The following is an 18,330-nucleotide window of genomic DNA, read 5'->3' as shown; positions in this document are numbered from 1 at the left end:
GCATATCGTTAATTGTTCACTAAAGTCAACTGATGGGTAAGTCCATTGAAAGCGGACATCGCAAGAAGTTCATAAACTTAGTCTTGAGAGTAATGATGACTTTTATATATATATAAGAAACTTTATGAGATTTAGCCACCATCATCAAAAGAATCATTCTCATCCTGCATATGTAACACATATTCTAACCACTACCGACCACAGTCCTTCTCAGGACTACACTCACCCGGACGATCAAACTACACTATTACATAAATTTTAAAGGTAGTTTTCATAGATTTAATTTGATCTATCAAATTAGCTTCCCCGATAAGGCTGTGCCGGACTTGTCACTGATTCTAGGGTGATCTTAATACAAGTCGCGAAACAGACTATTTTACAACGCAATGTCTTCGGGATGAAACTTTTAATGAGTTTAATAACAGTCACCTAAGCTAAGTTCGTATCAAGTTCCTATTCAACAACCGTGAGACCAATAGAATCAAACATCATTAAACAATTTGCGTCAGGGCTTGTGCTTACTACTGGAACAAATGCTATCAATTGCCATTCTTAGCAACCTGGATGACACTCCACCAGGAATTGTGATCGATTTTCTAAGTTTATCAACTGCCCCCTTATCTGTGTTTCCCCATTTGATGTAGGAATGACCTGAAAGAGTAGCTATTTTGTTCATATGCCAGTTATAGGTTTTGCGATTATCATTGAACATTTCAACAACAGCTCCACCCGGTGGCATAAATATAGAAAAGGCATGAGCTGCACCGTGCATTCCAAACAAAATGTCTGTTTTGGCAACTATTTCCAGCTGTGCTTTTAATGGTAAAAGATCCAACTGCACAGGAGTGATGTCTGCAGTAGGGAAGCTGTCCTTAATTTCTTTTAAGACATCTTCCTCATTGGCGATTTTCCTATCTATAATTCCAGCTAGATTCCTTGGATGGTTCTTGTAGTCTCTCCTCAAGATGAAAAGGGTATTTAACTTTTTTTGACTACATTTTCGCAAATGTGTTCCAGATAAGATGCCAAACCTTCTTAACACAAAAGACCTAAAAGTATTAGATGTAAATGTATTTCAGGGAATTGTGACTCTTGTCCAATAAAGGAGACCTCGCACGCGGATATCTCCAAAGAAGATTTTCGAACACAACTCCATTTGACTCTATAAAAATAGGATCGGTGAGCTTTATGAGCCTTTGGAACAAAAATGTCCAAAGAGGGTCCAATGAGGTCTTTGGATGGGCATCTATCAGAATAATTTTAAGCTTGTCAGGTTTTATGCCCAAACTTTGCGATGTGATAAAAACGTCCAACAGATCGACAATAGTCCAATAAACATTAGCAAATTCATTCCTTTCGATCGCCAGGTAATGACCAGCTTGAAAAGACTGGTGCCCTCCAATACGTGAAAATTGCCGAGGATCTGCAACTTCAAAGGACTTTTTCCATTTGATAAGAGTGTAATCCTTGTCTGTTTTATATAGTTTTCCGTTAACCTCGTCCACATCCCCATGACAATAAAGCGTGAAGAAACCCTTCGAGAGAACAAACAATTCATCTTTTGCCCTGGGTTTTTCTAAGTAGGCTTCGAGAACCCTGGCGTGTCCAAGCTTTGGTCGAATTGCAATAAACTTGAAGAAAACTATTCCATCTTGTGTTATCTTTAATCGGTTTGGACAACTGCTAAAAATGTTTAGTCTAATCGTCTCCAAATCAAGGTTACTGGAAATTTTTGCCGACAAAGTGTTATGTACATAAAGATTGATGGAGACAAATATGATCATGACCATCAATAGAACTGAGTACTTGATGATTTTTACTAGTCTTGATGAAATGAAGCGTGTTCCAGGACTGGCCATGAGATAGACGAGACCCTCTGACAGTCTTGTTTTCAACAAGCTGAAATACATTAAAGCTGATGTTAGTTTGTTATCATTGATAGCATTCACTATATATCACCATCATTATCTTTGCTGATTTTCGTAGTTGTTACTATAAGTTTTTCAAACGTCCTCTGCAGCTTTGGTGCATATATAATGTATATAGTTAGTGTGAATTTATAAGTACTCAGGAATCTTTTAGGGCTAATAGAATAAGCTTGTTTTTTCGGAAGAGAGGATCGAGTTCAATCCTTACATAAGCAAATGTATTTTGAGTGACTTTGGCATCTTATGATGAACAACAGCAAAGTTTGGAAACATAGCGAGGGAGAACCAAAACTTCAAGAGAGTATCTTATGACTTCGGTACCTACCAAGTCAATGTTCAAAAAGAGAAGTAATCGGTGATCGATCCTGACGTAAGACAACTCCTCACTAACCGCCGCACGGAGAAGTGGACATCGACATCACAGGGCTGTATAAATAAACAATGAAACAATGTGATTAATTCAAAGTTAAATCGTTATCGCTGTCAGTGAAAAAGCTAGCTGAAATTAGAACTTTGGTGGAATGGAAAATTGATAAAGTTTCTTCCTTGATTCCTGTGAACCATCTTACATGAATCTCTCAGATTCGATGACTGTTACTTTCAAGTCACTCAAAATTTTATCTTACAGCCTTCCCTTTAACGTTGGTTGATTACAGATATGAATTACGAAGAAACTGCAAAAACGTACCGTGCTATAAGATATTGACTGATGTGGTATCTATTCAAATTTCAGAAAATTATGAAACTTCTAGCATTTTTAATACTTTTTTTTGCCCTTTTCATTGCATTGGTTTATTTTCAAATAATTTATGTCAATTTTTAATATATGTATAGATTTAACTCAGTTCAAGCAGCTGCTTTAACAATGCATGTGGTCAAAAACTTTATAGAGAGCCTGTGACCTTTTTGGACTGACGCTGTTTGTTAATCATCTGTATATATATCAAAGAATATTTTAAGGATCACAGTGTAGCGAAAAGTAATCCCACCAGAGGAACCAAATTATTGAATAAAGTCTTTCAAGTACTACAAATTCTTACGATTGGCGATGTTATAAGTTGAAAAACCTGAACCTCTTCACTCAACTATCATTGAACGTTACCATGTAAACATTGCACTGAAGCGCGAAGTTTTCAATTACTAATTCATGTATTTAAAAGCACAAAGTAAAATGTTGGAGGGAGTTACCTTAAGTTTCGTACTTCTGGAAAATTTGCTATTTGTTTTTAAATGTTGTCACCTGGGGGGGGGGGAGGGGAGGGTCGGAGGATTTTGGTCGTGTCACGATAAAATTTATTTGATCCCCCACAGGGTTTTGTAGCATTCTTATGCCCCTCCCCCTCGTTCGTAGTCAATTTTGTAATTCCCCCCTTAATATTCTGTTTGTGATGACTAATCTTCCCTTCCCCCTGAAAACCGAGTGATTCCCTCCAAAACTCTCCCTTCTCAGGGCGCTAAAAGATGAGTGTAAGACTACATGAATGGCGTCTTTCCTCATGTGTGCGTGCGTGCCCATTGTAGCTTGGACATAAACTCACTCGAGTAACAAGTTTATTTATCAGTTTTATGTCTGCAGTTATTTGAGCCACAACTAGAAACAACGTACACGTGTAAGAGTTGAAGGTCGAATGAAAGATCGAAAATCAAAAGCGGGATGAACGTGTTACTGGACTATATTAGTTTCGTCAGTCCAAGTCCACTTTGGAAAATAGCAATGAATTTTCAGCTTTGAACTTTCCAATGGAATGGAAAAGAATGTTTAGCGAAATACCAATTGCTGTATTTCCAAAGGTTTGAATCCTTTTTTTTTTTTTTTTTTTTTTTTTTCAGTCCGCTAATTCTTTAATCCGATATCTCTATTGGTGGTGACAAGAGATCAGCAGAACGAATGAGAGACAAACAGTGGTCGCGGTTCTCCGGGAACTGGTTGTGGAATGAGAGCCCCAAGGAGTGGTTTCGGAAGACTTGTTTGATTGACAGTTTTCATCAACACTGCACGCTTGGAAATTTTGACCTCAAATTGGGCCAAACTCTTTCGGCCGCGCAGGGTCTGGGCCCATGTACACAAACAAATCAAAATGGCGTCCCAAAGTGAGCCTGACCAAGAAGAACTTTTTAATGGGATCAAAGGAGCATTAAAGCGGCAGAAATCGAAATTCGAACGCCAGATTTCAAATGTTCACAAGTTGAAAGATCTAGATGAGACATTTAACGCACTAGAGAAACTGGCCGAAGCTGTTGTGAAAGGAAAATATGGTCCCCTTCGCTATCGACACGAGCATGAAATCAGTCATGTATATCCAATGTTGGAACGAACAATGATAAGAGCTAAGAATGGAATTAATACACGCCTTACTCCACGGATGAGTAAAATCCATCCTTGGGTGATCTGTTTCGATGTTCCGATGCCGCAGGAAGTGTTCAGTCTATTAAACAAAGGGATCGTAAATCGCACAAGTTATGGTGTAGATGTTTCGGAGAAACCCGGTTCAGTGACAATAACATTCACAAATATGAGAAGACTGTGTGCTTTGTTCAATAAATTTGAGGACTGCGAAGCATTTACAAAGGAGCTAGGAGCTGGAAAAGGGGTGGTAAAACTTATTGTTGACGACAGGAAGAATGGAATTATGAGATACAAGTTTAAAGAGGAAATTTTACAATTTAATTTCCATTACGGGTACTGGAATGCATTTGGCATCATTCAGCATTGAAACAGGAGCAGTTTGTTTTTCCAGTATTGATTGGATGCAGTGGTACATTCTTAAATTGTAATCGAGTCGAGACAACAACATATATGTAATAGATGTTATATTTATGATTTTATACACTTCTAACACAATTGTGGGTACATTAATTGTCTTATATGTTATTGTTGCAATGCCCTCAGTGGAATTAAAATATAGAAAAGGGGAACAGTCTCTGGCAGACCCCTAACAATAAAAATTATTCTCTTAAGGAAACTATTAAGCAGATTTACTAACAACACTGTACATTTAGAATATTCGTTACATTTAGAATATTTTTGACATTTATTATAGTTATAATTACATTTATATTCTTAATTAATTTAAATTTAAATCTGTATTTGTAATTGTATTGTGTTTAGCTGAAAAACCCTTTCTAGGGAGCATCAATAAAAGTATGTATGTATGTATGTATGTATGTGTGTGTGTGTGTGTGTGTCTGTCTGTCTGTCTGTCTGTCTGTCTGTCTGTCTGTCTGTCTGTCTGTCTGTCTGTCTGTCTGTCTGTCTGTCTGTCTGTCTGTCTGTCTGTCTGTCTGTCTGTCTGTCTGTCTGTCTGTCTGTCTGTCTGTCTGTCTGTCTGTCTGTCTGTCTGTCTGTCTGTCTGTCTGTCTGTCTGTCTGTCTGTCTGTCTGTCTGTCTGTCTGTCTGTCTGTCTGTCTGTCTGTCTGTCTGTCTGTCTGTCTGTCTGTCTGTCTGTCTGTCTGTCTGTCTGTCTGTCTGTCTGTCTGTCTGTCTGTCTGTCTGTCTGTCTGTCTGTCTGTCTGTCTGTCTGTCTGTCTGTCTGTCTGTCTGTCTGTCTGTCTGTCTGTCTGTCTGTCTGTCTGTCTGTCTGTCTGTCTGTCTGTCTGTCTGTCTGTCTGTCTGTCTGTCTGTCTGTCTGTCTGTCTGTCTGTCTGTCTGTCTGTCTGTCTGTCTGTCTGTCTGTCTGTCTGTCTGTCTGTCTGTCTGTCTGTCTGTCTGTCTGTCTGTCTGTCTGTCTGTCTGTCTGTCTGTCTGTCTGTCTGTCTGTCTGTCTGTCTGTCTGTCTGTCTGTCTGTCTGTCTGTCTGTCTGTCTGTCTGTCTGTCTGTCTGTCTGTCTGTCTGTCTGTCTGTCTGTCTGTCTGTCTGTCTGTCTGTCTGTCTGTCTGTCTGTCTGTCTGTCTGTCTGTCTGTCTGTCTGTCTGTCTGTCTGTCTGTCTGTCTGTCTGTCTGTCTGTCTGTCTGTCTGTCTGTCTGTCTGTCTGTCTGTCTGTCTGTCTGTCTGTCTGTCTGTCTGTCTGTCTGTCTGTCTGTCTGTCTGTCTGTCTGTCTGTCTGTCTGTCTGTCTGTCTGTCTGTCTGTCTGTCTGTCTGTCTGTCTGTCTGTCTGTCTGTCTGTCTGTCTGTCTGTCTGTCTGTCTGTCTGTCTGTCTGTCTGTCTGTCTGTCTGTCTGTCTGTCTGTCTGTCTGTATGTATGTATGTATGTATGTATGTATGTATGTATGTATGTATGTATGTATGTATGTATGTATGTATGTATGTATGTATGTATGTATGTATGTATGTATGTATGTATGTATGTATGTATGTATGTATGTATGTATGTATGTATGTATGTATGTATGTATGTATGTATGTATGTATGTATGTATGTATGTATGTATGTATGTATGTATGTATGTATGTATGTATGTATGTATGTATGTATGTATGTATGTATGTATGTATGTATGTATGTATGTATGTATGTATGTATGTATGTATGTATGTATGTATGTATGTATGTATGTATGTATGTATGTATGTATGTATGTATGTATGTATGTATGTATGTATGTATGTATGTATGTATGTATGTATGTATGTATGTATGTATGTATGTATGTATGTATGTATGTATGTATGTATGTATGTATGTATGTATGTATGTATGTATGTATGTATGTATGTATGTATGTATGTATGTATGTATGTATGTATGTATGTATGTATGTATGTATGTATGTATGTATGTATGTATGTATGTATGTATGTATGTATGTATGTATGTATGTATGTATGTATGTATGTATGTATGTATGTATGTATGTATGTATGTATGTATGTATGTATGTATGTATGTATGTATGTATGTATGTATGTATGTATGTATGTATGTATGTATGTATGTATGTATGTATGTATGTATGTATGTATGTATGTATGTATGTATGTATGTATGTATGTATGTATGTATGTATGTATGTATGTATGTATGTATGTATGTATGTATGTATGTATGTATGTATGTATGTATGTATGTATGTATGTATGTATGTATGTATGTATGTATGTATGTATGTATGTATGTATGTATGTATGTATGTATGTATGTATGTATGTATGTATGTATGTATGTATGTATGTATGTATGTATGTATGTATGTATGTATGTATGTATGTATGTATGTATTAAAATAAAATTTCTTTCCCGGTTATTAAAATAGGTTCACGCTCTCAGAATTTGTTATTATTATGAAAATAATTGAGGTAGCCGGAGAGTGTCTGACACATGATCCCAATTCTGTTATTTCTTTGGTACAATGTTTTGACTCCGATTTATAGTTAGTCGGAGACACGGTGGCCTAGTGGTTAGCGCGCTGGACTCCGGATCCAGAGGTCCGGGTTCGAGCCCTGGCCAGGTCATTGTGTTGTGTTCTTGGGCAAGACACTTTACTCCATAGTGCTTCTCTCCACCCAGGAGTATAAATGGGTACCAGCAAACTGTCAGGGAAACCTGACAATAGTTGCTTCATGCTACGGAAACTGGGATAAGCTCTGGCAGTCATGGGCCACTAGGCTTGTAAGACTAAGCCACGACCAAGTTAAGACAAGTACTTCAAACACTCTCTAGTAGGCTTTCCCTCCGCAACAGACTTCTTGATCTCATCCATGAATTTATGACCACAAAAGAAACATTTGTCGTCGTGTTCACCTTTGGAAAACCCACAGGAGCAAAAGTGTTGTGCATCTGTGGTAATGCGATTGGGGATGAGGCTGTCTCTTGATTGATGATATGTCAAGAGAGATGGCTGGCGGAGAGGGAGCCAAAGTTTACTGATGTAATCATGCCTGAATACCTGATTCCAGCGGTCTTTATAAAGGCTGTTTCTTGCATAGCTGGCAATTTGAACATGCTTGGCTTCCCTCCCTTGCATGGTGTTCACTCCTAATCCAGTTTCATATTTCTCAAATACCCACTGGGTGTGAACTGGGACCAAATGTCCAATGCTCCAAACTGTCCCTGATACAGTGCCTGTGAAGAGTGTGACTGCTGTGAAGTAATCCCGAGCTAAGACCTTGAGTTCATCAATGGCTGGCTGAGTAATGTGGTACATTGAAAAAATGGAGGCACAATCTCTGAGCTTCATTGCAATGAAAACAATGAACAAAAGTTTCATAAGCAATTTGGGATCATCTGAATCCCCCCTGATGGCATTCACAAGGTACATAAACCCATGCAAAATAAGTCTTGAGTCCTTTCCAGTCAGTCTGTAAGAAAAGTCTTTGTCCTTAGACCTATCTTCCAGCATCCACTTTCCTAGCTGCTTTTTCAAACGTCCAGCTTTTACATCACACTCTAGTGCCTTCATGTACCTTGACATTGCACATGCTGGGGATAGGTCTGATAGGCTGGAGATCTTCTGTGGGAGGTTACTTGAAGAAATTGCTAGGTTTAATAGCATTGTGTGTAAATGCTGTACCCCATTGTTTTTAAGGTGAAGGGGCTCTACAACCTCTTTATCACACAACTTTCCAATCAGTGGCTGAAATTCCTGCCTTGATTTATTACTGGCAATAAATTTGGTGATTTTTGTTCTTTTTGTTGAGGCTGCAAGGCTGGAGGGAAGCTTTGCCTTAAAACTTTCTACCTGTTTGGCAATGTTTAATCTATCTTTGTATGGCCATGGTTTCCACTTGCAATCATTCATTAGCCCAAATTTTCCATTCAGTGTAACACAGTCCTCTTTTGATACATTTGCAAAGCTGGAAAAATAAGTGGCAGCATTGTTAAGTTCCCCATTAAGGAAAGCCAGAAATTTCATGTCTGAGGGAACCAGTTCAAAAGTGAAGGTTACTTGCTTCTCTGACACTGTATATGTTTTCTTCTCAATTGCTTCAATCTTGGAGGTTAATTGCAGAGTAAATTGCTCTACACATGGGTGGTCTTCTTTGCAGTTGGCACCAAATAAAAGAAAATTGTCATTTGGGCTAGCCACTCTTGGCCCAACATTTAAGAAACTCACCAACCAGGACATTGACTCATCCCACTTCCCAAAGGGTGCTCCATCCCCCCCAATTGCCACTTTAAAGGATCCTTCTTTGTGACCAAACCAATTAAGTTTGTCATTGTCCTTTCTAAATTCATTTGTTTCAAAGTAAAATTGACTAAGCATAATTAGCATTGTCTCTAAGTCTCTGTAGACCCCATCAACTCGTTGATCCCTGGGTAAGGTAGTGCACAGTGTTTCTCTCACTGACAAGGTCTCTCCAACATTGATTTCTTCAATTTTGTGCATGAGAGCACTGTAAGCAAGTGGCCTTGGAATGGGAACTCCAAAGCCAAATTTGATTCTCTCCCTTGAAAGATAACTTTTCATGGTTCTTTTCCCAGTATGTCTCATAACCATTGCTGATCTCCCCTGCTGGTATTTTACTTTTCCAATGATCCCCCCTGCATACAGTAGAGATAAGGAACGGATGAAATTTTCATTGCTTTCCTCGTACTCCTTCGCTTGAGCATTTATTTTCATCGCAGCTGCCCTTTTAAGCTTTTTAGAAGAATCGAAATATTTAGAAATATCAGCCATTTTGCCATATTTGAGAACAGTGGAAAACATTCCATCAAGAGCAGGAGTTCTATCTTCCACGGAACCTCCGTTCACCTCTGAAGCAGCAATCAGGGTCTCTAATTGCCTTCTGTGGGCACTTCGTCTCGGTAAATTTAATTTACCCTCTCCAGTGAGTTCAGTTGGGCTTTTTTTCCTACTTGTAGAAGTGTTTTGCAAGATTTCAAATGCTGTCGCACGGCTTTGAGTTGGCGGGGTCACCTCAAGCTCAAGCTGATCCACACATTCTCGTATTTTCTCGCCATTTTTTTGTAGGCGCTCTAACTTTTTTCTCAGAGCAGAGAGCTCTTTACTCTTTGACAGATACTCTTTTCGAAGGGTAGCCCTTTCTCTAGCTAGTTCAGCTACAGGGAATCGTTTCTTCTGCGAAAATGCAAGCGATCTCCGAGGGGTTCTTCTCTTCTTACTTCCCATTGCCCGATCGCCACGGTCATGGGCCACAGGCTATTTCCTTTCAATTAAAATTGAGTATTTTTGTTACAAATTTTTACACATATAAAAGCAAAATTATGACCGCTCAACTCGAAATTATAAACGATCAATATCTCTTCTGTGGTTCTACCGTTTCCTTTTTGAGCAAAACGAGTGCTTTAACATTATTTACCTCCGTTTTTGAAGTCGACTGAAGACTTATATTTGTAACTGCGATCGTTCTTTGGAGCCCTGTGTTCACTACGAATGCAAAAATCAAGAAATATGGACAAAGTCGATGAATCAGATATCAAACTAAAGCTTGAAAGGAATAGATTTTATTTTTTAGCGCCAAACGTTTGTTTTCATTACAAGTCTCCCGCAAACAGGCAAAATAGATGACTCCCCGGGTCCCTCTGAGTCGCCATGAAAATGGCCGAGCGAAATTTGGCCTTAAAAGGACTGGAATCTAGTGGACATTTCCTTGGCCCAATTTGAGGTCAAAATTTCCAAGCGTGCTGGCATTTTAGTCAATCACATGCCTTCACGTGGCGGAGGCTAAACGAAGCTAGAATGGTATTTACTTAACCGGAGTCTCTCCAACTCAAAAGTTTACCAAAAATATTGTTGAATGTCTTTTTGACTTTCCATCCCTAAAAGAGTTGTGTTAAGGCGAGTTAAGACAGTAGACGATGTGTCTTCCTCTTGGGATAGGTCGAGAAAAATGGTCCAATTTTTCAATTATTCCCCGTTTCGTTGACGTGTTATGCTTTTAAAAGAATGTCAAATTGTTTGACGTGTCAACAACATAAAAGGTTGTCTGGAAGTGGGTGGAATAGGAAAGAGTCTAATTTCTCAACAATATCTCGAGTTGTAAACGTGTTTGACATGTTGACAAGAAGATAGCTTCTCCGGAGGTGGAGAGATCACTGGGTGGAACGGGGTTTATTCAACATAATTCTTACAATCTCTCTTTCTTAATTTTTCTTTGCCTGATCCCAGCTATAATTCACGTGGCTCTTTTTAACTCACCGAGATCCAAGCACAGACCAGCGGAAATAGAAAAAGGTAAGCTTTCAAAATTCAGAAGAAAATTAAGTTAATGACTAAAAAGGTTGTTAGAATAATAAGTTTCGTACTAAAAAATCTAAGAGTCGCTTTCCTAAATGGTTAGTTTATGTCACGCTTTCAGTTAACTTCTACCTGTAAAAACCCAGGTAACTTCATTAAGATCTGTACGTCGAACTCAGTAAACTTGAGGGCAGAGTGCTTGAAAATCGACCTTGAAGTCAAAGTTGGCAGCCAATCGACCGAAATGAGGTCTTCCGCGTTTACTCAGTAAAAACGCTAGAGGCATCTCCAGAAAGAAAGTTTCCTCTTCGTTTAACCCCCCAAGGTTCATACACCTGAGGAATGTGCTGCATATGGATTGCTTCCTAGATTTTTGGTTAGGAGAGGGGAGCTTTGAGTAATTATTATTAAGCTTCGTGACAATTCACTCTATTCTAATATTGATCACTTTTTCTTTACCATGAATCTTGGCCTGCTTAGCAGGCGTTGTCCTGTATGTCTAAGCCAAGAGGCAAGGAAAAGGGAGAACAAACGTACCTCTACATTCTTAGCTTCGGACGCTATTGTTTGAGAAACCTCTTTAATACTTGCAGTGCATGAAGTGCGTCGAAAACGAAAACAAAAACGACTCATTTTTTCAGTGCATGATGGAACCATTTTTATTGCGAAATAAATTATTCATCGGGCAGAAAATGAATGGGTGTAAGTTTACATAAGCCTGTTAATGGCACATGAACGAGGACCTTAAAAACACCTTCGCCACCCTCTCTTGGAATTGAGTGTCTAATCTTGATCTAGTCTTGAGTGACAGACTATCTAAACTAAAGCGATTTTGTGGCAGGCCACAAGAGCGGTGGAAATTTAAGTGATATTGTCTTCTTCATTGACCGCAAGATGCAACAAGCGATTCAACACTTATCTGGCGCTCAAACGTTTTGAATTCAAATGGTCAGATAGTTGTCAATGGATCTCATGAGTAGATCTCTAAAACATTTTCTCAAACCTTAGCCAAACGAACGTCACATCTTCCATTAATCGAGAACATTTCACAAATCAAGTGATCAGCCCTAAGCCGGGAATGGGTCTTAGTTGATTGGACTGTATCACTTTTGAAGTTTTGAAGTACTCTGCGGTAAAATAAAGATTAGTTGATGTTTGAAGCTTTCCCTTCGAAGCAAAAAAATACTTCGTGTGTCATTTCCTATTCAGTTCTAATGACTCAACAAAACAAATAAAGAAACAAACAAAAGAAGACTAAAACTCGCTCAACTTCCGTCAAATAATTCTTAAACACTGATCGCAGCCCTCTTTTACCATGCAAGCCTCTCGAGAGGATGACGCCGGTAAGAAAGCCGATGAACGCAATGTGCATGATCATAAAAACAATAACTTTCAATTGTGAGTCTTCACAGGCTCGGTGAAGATTGTTAAAGAGTCGCTTCATATATAGACACCAAGTGTCAGAGAGCAACAAAGCTTATTTGATAGAATGTACAACCTTCATCCTGTCTGGTTCAGGATTGATTATGAGCATCAGTAGAACAAACATTCGAATTCAAGAGTTTTGTGCCCGACCAAACTACCAAGTTATAAAGGATCTTAGACTACTAATGGCTCACATGCCTGAGTGATTAACATCAAGTTAAACTTTGTTGAAAACACCGATCTTGATAATATTTGGCTCAAAATTATTCCCTAATTTTCATTTACTTTCACAAAAGAAGTCAAAGCTTTGGTAAAAAAGAAAAAGGTTTCTCTTAGTGTGCTATTACACAAATCACATAAACGCAAGTACATTTCGTGACTTACGCGCCTAAGTGATCTCTTCAAAATTTTCAAAACATCACCAGGAGGGGAGAGTGGAGAGAGCAGGGGGAGGGGTAGAGAGGAGGTTCCATCCTCCTCAAACGAAATTTTCGAGGGTAACATAGAGTTTTTCTCTCGTGTTTAAACTAAATTATCAATGAATGAGAGTACGGTGCTTGGCTTAAATCTGTAATAAGAAACACCCTTCCCTGTTCAAAACGCTAATTTACCTCCCGTGTTTATTATTGTTCCACGTTATTGAGCACAATATGTTTATTTGAAAAAAGACGCTACATAATAAAAAAATAATGACAACAACACACATAAAAAAAAACATAAAACCAAACAAAACCGAAAAAGAAGCAACCCCCAAGCTCTCTTCTTCCTAGATGAAGCTATATTTAAACATGGATAAAGCCCTCATTTGCTTGAATACTCTAAATTTGTCTTCACGCGTGCGTAAAATTATGCACGCAACGCATGAAGTCTATCAACAACGGAAAGTATGGTACCAATAGAGTGAAACAGGGAGTTTAAATTCTTAAATCCTATCTTACTCTTCCCTGTTAAAAACGCTTATTTACTTCCCATGTTTGTTATTGTTCCAAGTCATTGAATACAATACGTTTATTTGAATAAGAATTATCCTGGCTTGACACAAAACAAGTTTGTTATTCAAACTTTCAAAATTTCATGTTTCAGTTTATAACAAAAAAAAAAAAGGAAATTGATGCGATTCAGCATTCAGTTGTGACTGTCATCGATGTCATATTTCTAGTAACAACAAGGTGGGATTAATTTTTCTGTTTCATTTGATCATGAGCATCAATAGACCGAGCATTTAAAATCAAGAGCTTTGTACCTGACCAAAATACAAAGTTATGAGGGGCCTTAGACTACTAATGGAAAAAAAGATGATAAAAATCAAAATGGTATTAATAATAATGAGAGTAATAATTATCATATTATGAAAAATTTTGCATTTCCCTTCCAGTTTGGCGAAAACGAGTACAGCAAAAACGAGTCAAGTATCACATGGCCGGTCTTGGAAAAAGCTTCGTTGCCTCAAAACTAGTAAACCTTACCAAATACTCACACATGATATTATTTGGCATAATAGTAGTTTCCATTAATATATATTTTCTAAACTCATATTCAACGATTGAAAAAACCAGAACAGTTAATGATGAGCAAATAGCAAAACACATTGGCCCAAGGATTAGGCATTTGGTTACGAACTCGTTTAACCGGATAAAAAAGCCTGCAACGTTGGCAAATCCACCGAAAGTTACAAGTCTCCTTTCCTCTGAGGCAAGGAAACTTCCGCTAGTAAACAGTTCATGTACTAGAAGAGTTCAAGTAACGCAAGATGGAGTAGTGGTCTTCAGGTCTATTCTCATTAAACCAAAGTTTGGACACGCCAGGGTTCTCGAGGCCCATTTAGAATTCCCTAGCGAAGAGGATGAGTTTTTTGTCTTAGATAAAGGTTTCTTCACACTTTATTGCCGTGGGAATATTGTCGAGATCGAAAGGCAGTTACTATTTGCAGACAAGGACAACACATTGATGAAATGGAAGGCGGCCATGGACGTTGCAAGTCCTTCGCAATATTTGCAAATTGGAGGGCGGCAATCATTTAAAGATGGCCATTACTTTGCGATCCAAAGGATTGAATTTGCCAATGTTTATTGGACTATCATTGATCTGTTGGATATTTTCATCTCGTCTCAAAGTTTGGGTATACAACCTGAAAATTTGAACATCATTCTCATCGATGCTCATCCAAGGTCCTCGCTGGACCCTTTCTGGACTGTGTTGTTCCAAAGGCTAATAAAACTAAATGATAAACATTTTTTTACAAACTCAAATGGCGTTGTGTTCGAAAATCTTATTTGGAGATATCCACGCGAGAAGTGTCCTTTATTAGACATCAACCTAAAGTCTTCAAGACATGTCCAACCATTTAGGTCTTTTGTATTAGGGCAGTTTGGAATCTCAACGAGTAGACATTTGCGAAATTGTACTCAGAAAAAATTGAATGTGTTAATCATCTTGAGGAGAGACTACAAGAGTCATCCTCGGAATTTGGCCGGAGTTATAGACAGAAAAATTGCCAATGAGGCAGAGGTTTTACGAGAAATTAAGACCAGCTTCATTCACGCAAACATTACTGCTGCTCAGATAGATCTATGGCCACTAAAAGCACAGTTGGAAACAATTGCCAATACAGACATATTATTTGGAATGCATGGTGCGGCTCATGCATTCTCTATTTTCATGGAACCAGGCGGAGCAGTAGTAGAGATGTTTAATGATGATTTACAATCAGCTAACTGGCACATGAGGAAAATAGCAACTCTTTCAGATCATTCCTACATCAATTGGGCAAACAGTAATTGTAGAGCGGTAAATAAAGTTACAAAGTCGACTAAAATTCCCAAGGGGGTATCATCGAGTCTCCTAGAAAAGGCAGTTGAAAGCATTTGCTCTGAAAGGTCCAAATTCCCAACTTTAAGGTCGTGATGTTCAAGTTTCATGATTGGTGCTTGTAACTGACTGCCTCATCTGCCTTCGTATGTGGCTATCTTAAAATGTATATACGTATCACACACATCAGGAGTTTACGACTTAAAATGTTATTCTTGGCAAGCGTTAATTTACTATCCAAACTGTTATTAGTTATTATTGTAAATAAAAGCTTCTAGAAATTTCCAGACTGCTGGACAGAACATTTCATCGAGTCACACATTTATTATATATTACTACCATAATAAGATAAATTTCAGGTAATTAAATTCAGAAGGGTTAATTCAGTGGAAAGAAATAGCAAACCAGACTGAAAATTCTTGAACTGTTTAGCCGGACTTTGACCTTTGATTTTTTTCATTTTATCTTATCGTTTGTTTCGACCGAACGCACAATGTCACCTGCAGGGTTTGAATAAACTGTTTTTGCACTTGATGCGTGCGCTTTGCTTCTGCATAATTATGATAAGCTACATCGTATTTTTTCATGTCTATTATAAGCACGTAATCACACGAATTTTTCCGTACGATTTGGAATAAATAAGCACTTGTAAATTCCAAATTGCACTCGAAATCATGTGATTTCCTATACAAATAGTACTTATATAAGCATCTGGAATGTTCCAGAACGCTTTGTGAATATATGTAGAGTCACTTATGTAGTGGTCACAGAGTTGTTGTTGGAATGACGACTTGTTCCTTATTAACAATAAGTATTGTACTGCTTTTAGAAGTCGCTCCTTGTTAAGAACATTACTCGCTGTTTGATGAAGTAGTTGAATTCGTGGGACTGTAGTGATTTTCTGTCGGTTCGATCATACCGTAACAAAACAAAAAAATTGAACATTACATATCTCGCCACGGAAACAATATTATACGGAATTTAAAATATTTGCACACGTGCAGTGCAGAGGATTTCGTCTTATACAGATAACGATAAAAATAAAAGTAAAGCAATGTAATTCAAGTCTATTATCAGTGAGATTTCAAATCAAATTTCAGGGTACTCGAGAAGCTTAAAAGGTGCTTCGATCTATATCGGTTATTTTTGCAAGTTGTGAAACCGTCAACAGCTAAGTAAATAATTTCCTTGCGGTAGTTTCGGAGATATTGATAAAAAATAATTGAATGTAGTTTTAACCGTGTCTTTTTTTTAAATTTATAATGTTTCTTTACCTTTGGATAACAAGTGCATAATCACGTACGTGCATGACTGAAATGGTGCGATCATTGTGGTGTGAAATTATTGATTTTTGATTGGTGGAGTTCGTGAGGCACGACAACATGTGCAGTAAATCTTGCAATTTATCACAATTTCCTTTTTTGGCGATGAACATGATTTCCTGTGTGATTTTACCAAAATGGTTTCGAAATTTTTTTATCAATATTAAATTGAAACTTGCCTCGGAATAGGATAACGGGCTTTATGCCGACCAGAAAGGCCTGCGAATGCAAAGCAAATCAGCTGTACGAGAGTCGCGATATTGTACAGCTTACGAATAATTGTTTTTTTGAAGGACACATGTCGTTGCTTTGATTGAAAGTGTTAAGCACTGCTGGAAACAACAGCTTCCCTTAAAAAACTGTGCTTTCTGCAGAGAAATTCGCAGAACTCGTATCCCGTGTATTTCCACAACATCATCTGTTGAACTGTGAATGCATCCGTTAGTACAGGGACGATTTCCAATTTTCATGATATTTTCGCGCTGTAGCCGCTGATTCAAATAACCATTCAAAGAAAGAAAAATAGATAGGCCTAATTTCAATCGTCAGCTTAAGTAATGATACTTTTCTCGTAGAGTTTAGGAGGAGTCGATAGTGTTGAAGTGCACAAAGGTTGAATACAGCGTAAACATATAAATGACATTGGATGAACTCACCTCCTGGCAAAGAGCACGACATCGAAGCCACTACAAAGGCGATGGAGTAATTCATGCTTATGATCTATTGACGAGACATTGGAATAGAGTTTATGGCAAGCTTTCTTCACCTAGAAGTATTGTGATCCAACCTATAGGTTGCAATGAGCTAAAATATTCAAAACCGAAAGAACCTTATGAATAAGCAAATTATTTTTGCACGGTTGCACAGTGAATGGCTATGATTTGCTTCTCTAAATTTTCTAAATGGACAAGAAAAGCAGCATTGATCACGCCCGAGTGATTAACAACAGGGGAAACTTTATTGAAAACACCGATCTGGATGATGTTACGCTCAAAATTATTCCTAATTTTCATTTACTTTCACAAAAGAAGTCAAAACTTTGGTAAAAAAAGAGAAAGGTTGCTCCTTGTGTGCTATTACACAAATCACATAAACGCAAGTACATTTCTTGACCTATGCGCCTTAGTGATCTTTTCAAATTTTTTGAAAACATTACCGGGAGGAGAGAGAGGAGAGGAAAGGGGAGGAGGAAAAATTTGAGTAAAATCGGTGAAATTTTGCCTGTATTCGACGAAAACACGTTGCTATAGTGGAGTCCAACAAGCACACCCTATGAAGTCGACTGAAAACTTGGATTTCAATTTGCAAAAGGCCCGAATTTTTTCCAGCAAAGCAAGAGTCACAAGAAAAGACTTGAAACGTTACTGAACAACTGATAGAGGTAAGTTTTTTAATCAGAATTGTCTGAGACTCCTTTCGAGGCGCTTTTAATATGTTAAGATCGGCCATTATGCGACTCCGTTTTGAATTTCGGAGGTACTGAATATCGAGCAAAACAGTCTGTAAACGACTGGAGAGCGTTAGTTTTGGTTCCAAAGAGTGCAACACTTTTATTCATCTAAATTAGTACTTGAGCAAATAAATTAAACTAGATTTACATACATAGTGCTCGTTCTGGTAGAATTTCCGCACAGTCCTATACTCATTATGCATTCAGTTCTTGGCTAGAGAAAACAACGACAAAAACAATACATTGCTATTGGGAAAACAGATTTGTTTAACAATCGCTCTGACGAAGGGCTAACGCTCGAAACGTCAGCTTTTTTAC

At 38.1% G+C, this 18,330-nt stretch overlaps 3 protein-coding genes across 5 annotated transcripts; 1 reads left to right on the top strand and 2 right to left on the bottom strand.

Moving 5' to 3' along the window:
* Positions 1–252: 252 nt before the first annotated feature.
* Positions 253–17,360, bottom strand: LOC113666319 (uncharacterized). The gene is given in 4 exon segments (XM_027182091.2): positions 253–1,060; positions 1,062–1,899; positions 2,254–2,354; positions 17,219–17,360. Coding segments are annotated over 2 exon segments (1,353 nt in total). The 5' UTR covers positions 1,860–1,899; positions 2,254–2,354; positions 17,219–17,360; the 3' UTR covers positions 253–505.
* LOC149038358 (uncharacterized) lies at positions 7,373–10,264 on the bottom strand. Its single transcript, XM_089184628.1, has 2 exons — positions 10,130–10,264; positions 7,373–9,976 (listed from the first exon to the last, which is right to left on the bottom strand). The coding sequence occupies exon 2, from the start codon at positions 9,937–9,939 to the stop codon at positions 7,501–7,503; it is 2,439 nt and encodes an 812-aa protein (XP_089040754.1). The 5' UTR covers positions 9,940–9,976; positions 10,130–10,264; the 3' UTR covers positions 7,373–7,500.
* LOC113666318 (uncharacterized) lies at positions 10,840–16,479 on the top strand. 3 transcript variants are annotated; one of them, XM_027182090.2, is made up of 2 exons: positions 10,840–11,004; positions 13,808–15,529. In XM_027182090.2, the coding sequence occupies exon 2, from the start codon at positions 13,849–13,851 to the stop codon at positions 15,334–15,336; it is 1,488 nt and encodes a 495-aa protein (XP_027037891.2). In that variant the 5' UTR covers positions 10,840–11,004; positions 13,808–13,848; the 3' UTR covers positions 15,337–15,529. The 3 variants fall into 3 exon arrangements, 2 of the variants coding, with proteins under 2 accessions (XP_027037891.2, XP_089040763.1); XR_016180358.1 differs by lacking the exon at positions 13,808–15,529 and adding an exon at positions 16,341–16,479 and having other exon boundaries at positions 10,865–11,004; XM_089184637.1 differs by lacking the exon at positions 10,840–11,004 and adding an exon at positions 13,468–13,601.
* Positions 17,361–18,330: the final 970 nt, after the last annotated feature.

Source organism: Pocillopora damicornis, chromosome 10 (genome assembly GCF_964200805.1).
Source record: "Pocillopora damicornis chromosome 10, jaPocDami1.2, whole genome shotgun sequence".
Classification (NCBI taxonomy): Eukaryota; Metazoa; Cnidaria; class Anthozoa; order Scleractinia; family Pocilloporidae; genus Pocillopora; species Pocillopora damicornis.
The sequence above is the reverse complement of the archived record's forward strand: the minus strand, read 5'-3'. Positions and strand labels throughout refer to the sequence as shown.

Excerpts from the sequence above, each read along its gene's own strand:
- LOC113666318 (XM_027182090.2), top strand. The coding sequence starts at position 13,849 with ATGGCCGGTCTTGGAAAAAGCTTCGTTGCCTCAAAACTAGTAAACCTT.
- LOC149038358 (XM_089184628.1), bottom strand. The coding sequence starts at position 9,939 with ATGGGAAGTAAGAAGAGAAGAACCCCTCGGAGATCGCTTGCATTTTCG.